Here is a 4,318-nt window from a genome sequence, read left to right on the forward strand (position 1 = left end):
AGACCAGGCGTCTCTAGGTCTCGGACCAGAGACCAGGCGTCTCTAGGAGTCGGACCAGAGACCAGGCGTCTCCAGGAGTCGGACCAGAGACCAGGCGACTCCAGGTCTCGGACCAGAGACCAGGCGACTCCAGGTCTCGGACCAGAGACCAGGCGACTCCAGGTCTCGGACCCGAGACCAGGCGACTCCAGGACTCGGACCCGAGACCAGGCGACTCCAGGACTCGTACCCGAGACCAGGCGTCTCTAGGTCTCGGACCCGAGACCAGGCGTCTCTAGGACCCGTACCTGAGAGGAGGTGTCTCTAGGACCTGTACCTGAGATGAGGTGTTTCTCAGACAGCATGATCTTGGTGACGGGGCTGCGGTGGACGGAGAAGGTCTGGAAGAGCTGCGGTCCTGAGCCGACCGTCTCTGGATGCTGAACGATGACTCGAACCGCCCCTGAGCTGGTCCCGTACGCGATCTCGATCCAGTTCCCGCTGTCACCTGACCACAGGACCAGAACGTTTCAGCCTCAGGTTTAACACATAGTAATAGTAGTAGTAGTAGTAGTGGTGGTAGTAGCAGTAGTAGCAGCAGTAGCAGTAGTAGTAGCAGTAGCATTAGTAGTAGTAGTAGCATTAGTAGTAGTAGTAGCAGTAGTAACAGCGGCAGCAGCAGAAGTAGCAATAGTAGTAGCAGCAGTAGTAGTAGCAGCATTAGTAGTAGTAGTAGCAGTAGTAGTAACAGCGGCAGCAGCAGTAGTAGTAGCAGTATTAACAGCGGCAGCAGCAGAAGTAGCAATAGTAGTAGCAGCAGTAGTAGTAGCAGCATTAGTAGTAGTAGTAGCAGTAGTAACAGCGGCAGCAGCAGTAGTAGTAGCAGTATTAACAGCGGCAGCAGCAGAAGTAGCAATAGTAGTAGCAGCAGTAGTAGTAGCAGCATTAGTAGTAGTAGTAGCAGTATCATTAGTAATAGCAGCAGTAGTAGCAGTATTACATTACAGTCATTTTAGCAGACGCTTTTATCCAAAGCGACTTACAATTCAGATTCTATCACATTTCTACACCGTAGGCACAGCTACGGGAGCCATTTTGGGGTTAAGTGTCTTGCTCAAGGACACATCGACATGCGACTAGCAGAGCCGGAGCCGGGGATTGAACCGCCGACCCTCTGATTGAAAGACGGCCCTGCTACGTAGCACATAGCTAGTAGCAGTAGTAGCAGCAGTAATAGCAGTAGGAGTAGTATAAGTGTCATAGTTCCGTACTGGTTTTGGGAGTGAGGTAGACACTGAGAGCAGTGATGGCGTCTTCAGTTGGGTCTCTGTACAACTCCGTCACCAGCAGGTCATTGTCCTTCATCCTCAGAGGAAACTTCTGCACATCTGACAAACAAACAAACATCTCAGCTCAGACATGTCCTAAATGGCTCCTAATTGGTTCCTACACACTAGGTGACTCACCTATATAGTAGATGGATCCGTTGTTGCAGCCCAGGATGAGGAAGGAGCCGGCGGTGTCGTAGCTGCTGATGGGAACGACGTCCTGATTCTGCACACAGAGAACGTCACACAGTAATTATCATTACAGGAAAATAGAAGATGCTGATTATCTTCATTTTATATGGTTTGGTTTCCAAACATGGACACCACGAAAATACCTGATGCTGCAGAAACTGAGCTCAAACACAAAGGAACAATAGCAGAGATACCTCATAACACTTCCAGTTAATTGGCGAGCAAACTTAAGGAGCACTTTTGAAATGTTGCACAAAAACAAAAATGCGACAGAGATGCAGAGCTTTAGAAACACGCTGAGGGACAATATGACAGACGTTGGCGCTGTAGGCTCTGATGCCCCCCCAGAAATCTGGTTCTAAAAGGGAACCTGTTCTAAATGAGTAGAACCCGTTAGTATTGATGAAGTCCTGAGATATCGGTTCTGCTATCGGTACTTTAGAAGTTCCGGAGAGCGACGTCCTCGTCTCAAACGTCCTCTGTCTGTCTCTTTGTGCTTTAAAGAAATGTTGATTATTTTCTTAATTAAGAAATTTACTCACAAAATAATCAACTAGAACCGATAAGAGTACTAGAACCCATATAACGGTTCCCATCCTTACATGTCTGTATTCTACCAGTAAACAGAGCAGAAGAAGAAGTAGAGAGTCTTCTTCAAATTGAGCATAAACATATGTTTCTGGAGACACGGCTAATGTTTCTGTTTGCTTTAACTTGCTGCAGATTACATGACAGAAAGCCCGTTGTTCTCCAGGAGGAACCCGGTTCCTCTGGTCCACTTCATGGTAACAGAACCCTGGTTTCTGTATCTCGTTGACTTGAGTGCATTTAAACCCACTGAGGGATTGTTTCCTGTGATTAAAGTTAAATTCATGGTCATGGACGACAGCAGCAACGGGACTGAAAGCAGTAAATTAATGCGACGTCCGGCGAGTCTCCGCCCACCTGCCAGTGTTTGGTGACGGCATTCCAAACCCCGACCTTCCCCGTGTGGCTGGTGGCGATCAGCTGGTTACCAACGAAGAAGAGCGCCTCCACCGGCACGTTGAGACTGAAGACGCCTGCAGGAAGAAAACACACAAAGCGTCAGAGATGTGGTTAGTTTTCTCAGGATGCTTTTGGGAATCAAAACATGAATTTAAGGATACTTTCTCTTCAGGAAGTAGAAGTTTCGCACCGATTTCGTTCCCGTTGCCGTCGGGACAGATGGCCCACAGGATGATCTCCGTCCCAGAGGCCACGGCCACCATCTTGTCGTTGTCTCCCAGAGAGCCGGCCATCACTTTGGCATTCAGGGCGACTCGGTCGATCACCCAGTCCAGACGGGGGGAGGTGAAGACCTGCTGCCACCCGGTGGACTCCTTAACCCTGGGGGTGGGGGGGACGGGGGGTTATTTGTATTAAGCTCAAAAAACATAAACAAAAGTTCTCTAATAAAAAACATAGAACGCATATTGAGTATATTTGTTCCCGTGTTTACCTGTAGCAGACGACAAACTGTGCGTAAGCCACAGCGATCCAGTTGTGATGACCACAGATGATCCGAACCATACCGGTATCTGACAACTGACCTACACACACACACACACACTCTTTAAATATAGATGTTACGTATATATATATATATTTATATATATATTTATATATATATATATATATATATATATACACACAGTATGTGTGTGTGTCTGTGTGTCTGGTTGTGTCTCTCTACCTCCGGGTGTCCTCTCCTCGGTGCTTCCTCTCAGTATGCCAGAGTTCCCCAGGTTTGGAGGCATCGTGTTGCTCCGTCTGACCGGAGCCACCCGACCCGCCATGAACTGAGACCCGGCCACGCTGTGACGGTTACGCCGCTTCGCCGGGTACACTGAGAGCACCCGGGACAGGAAGTAGAGGACACACGGGACAGGAAGTAGAGACCACACGGGACAGGAAGTAGAGGCCACACGGGACAGGAAGTAGAGGCCACACGGGACAGGAAGTAGATGACACACAGAACAGGAAGTAGAGTACACAGAGGTTGAGACAGGAAGTAGGGGACACAGAGGGTGAGACAGGAAGTAGAGGACACAGAGGGTGAGACAGAAGATACATTACTTAGTTTTAAGGTGATTTAACGGCGTGATTTAATAGAAGCACATTTAATATCTGTTTGATGTTATAAGTAAGAACACTAGTGAGGACCATTTGGCCCAGAATTATTTTCACCAAAATGCATGAAGACATTTATATCACATTTTAGCATAAATATATAACAATAATTAATATTAATATGAATAAATAAACACGACCTGGTCCTGGGTTAGCAACCTACAATAGATGAGTTAAAGAAGAATTACCAAAAATTCAAAATAAATAAATTATAGACGAATTACTCAAATATAAAATAAAAAAGGATAGATGAATAAAGAATTACCAAAATAATAAATAACTGTTTTATTTAAGGTTCACATGTTCTTCACCCTGTGTATATTATGTATATTACTGTGTATATTATGTATATTACTGTGTATATTACTGTGTACCTGGTGGAGGCAGGTATCCGTTGAACAGCACGTTTCCACAGGACGATCGGTCCAACTCGTCACACAGCTGCAGCTTACGCACTGATAACAAAACACAAGTATTCATCAGACATCACAGCAGAGACCACAGCAACATATATCTATATATATATTATAGTGAGGGGACAACATTTAACACAAAGTCAGTTAAGGCTGAACCTCAACAGATCAGAGGTCTTTAAAACAGACTCAACATGTACAAATTAGCAGTGTGATGCGTTCACTGACACACAGCAGCTCTCTCCACTCACCCAG

At 46.3% G+C, this 4,318-nt stretch overlaps 1 protein-coding gene across 1 annotated transcript; it reads right to left on the reverse strand.

Moving 5' to 3' along the window:
* Positions 1-11: 11 nt before the first annotated feature.
* Positions 12-4,289, reverse strand: LOC116379543 (SH3KBP1-binding protein 1-like). Its single transcript, XM_031841492.1, has 8 exons — positions 4,025-4,289; positions 3,214-3,366; positions 2,980-3,070; positions 2,677-2,867; positions 2,445-2,560; positions 1,446-1,533; positions 1,251-1,367; positions 12-487 (listed from the first exon to the last, which is right to left on the reverse strand). The coding sequence occupies exons 1-8, from the start codon at positions 4,128-4,130 to the stop codon at positions 246-248; spliced, it is 1,104 nt and encodes a 367-aa protein (XP_031697352.1). The 5' UTR covers positions 4,131-4,289; the 3' UTR covers positions 12-245.
* Positions 4,290-4,318: the final 29 nt, after the last annotated feature.

The sequence above is a fragment of the Anarrhichthys ocellatus genome, unplaced genomic scaffold (assembly GCF_004355925.1).
Source record: "Anarrhichthys ocellatus isolate YVR2014 unplaced genomic scaffold, GSC_Weel_1.0 scaffold4540, whole genome shotgun sequence".
Taxonomy (NCBI): Eukaryota; Metazoa; Chordata; class Actinopteri; order Perciformes; family Anarhichadidae; genus Anarrhichthys; species Anarrhichthys ocellatus.

Bases quoted from the DNA above. Each gene is read 5' to 3' on its own strand.
- LOC116379543 (XM_031841492.1), bottom strand. From the start codon at position 4,130: ATGAATACTTGTGTTTTGTTATCAGTGCGTAAGCTGCAGCTGTGTGAC. The intron at 2,868-2,979 runs GTAAACACGGGA...CCCCACCCCCAG, and splicing joins CAGTTTGTCGTCTGCTACAG to GGTTAAGGAGTCCACCGGGT. The intron at 2,561-2,676 runs GTGCGAAACTTC...TTCTTCCTGCAG, and splicing joins CGGCAACGGGAACGAAATCG to GCGTCTTCAGTCTCAACGTG.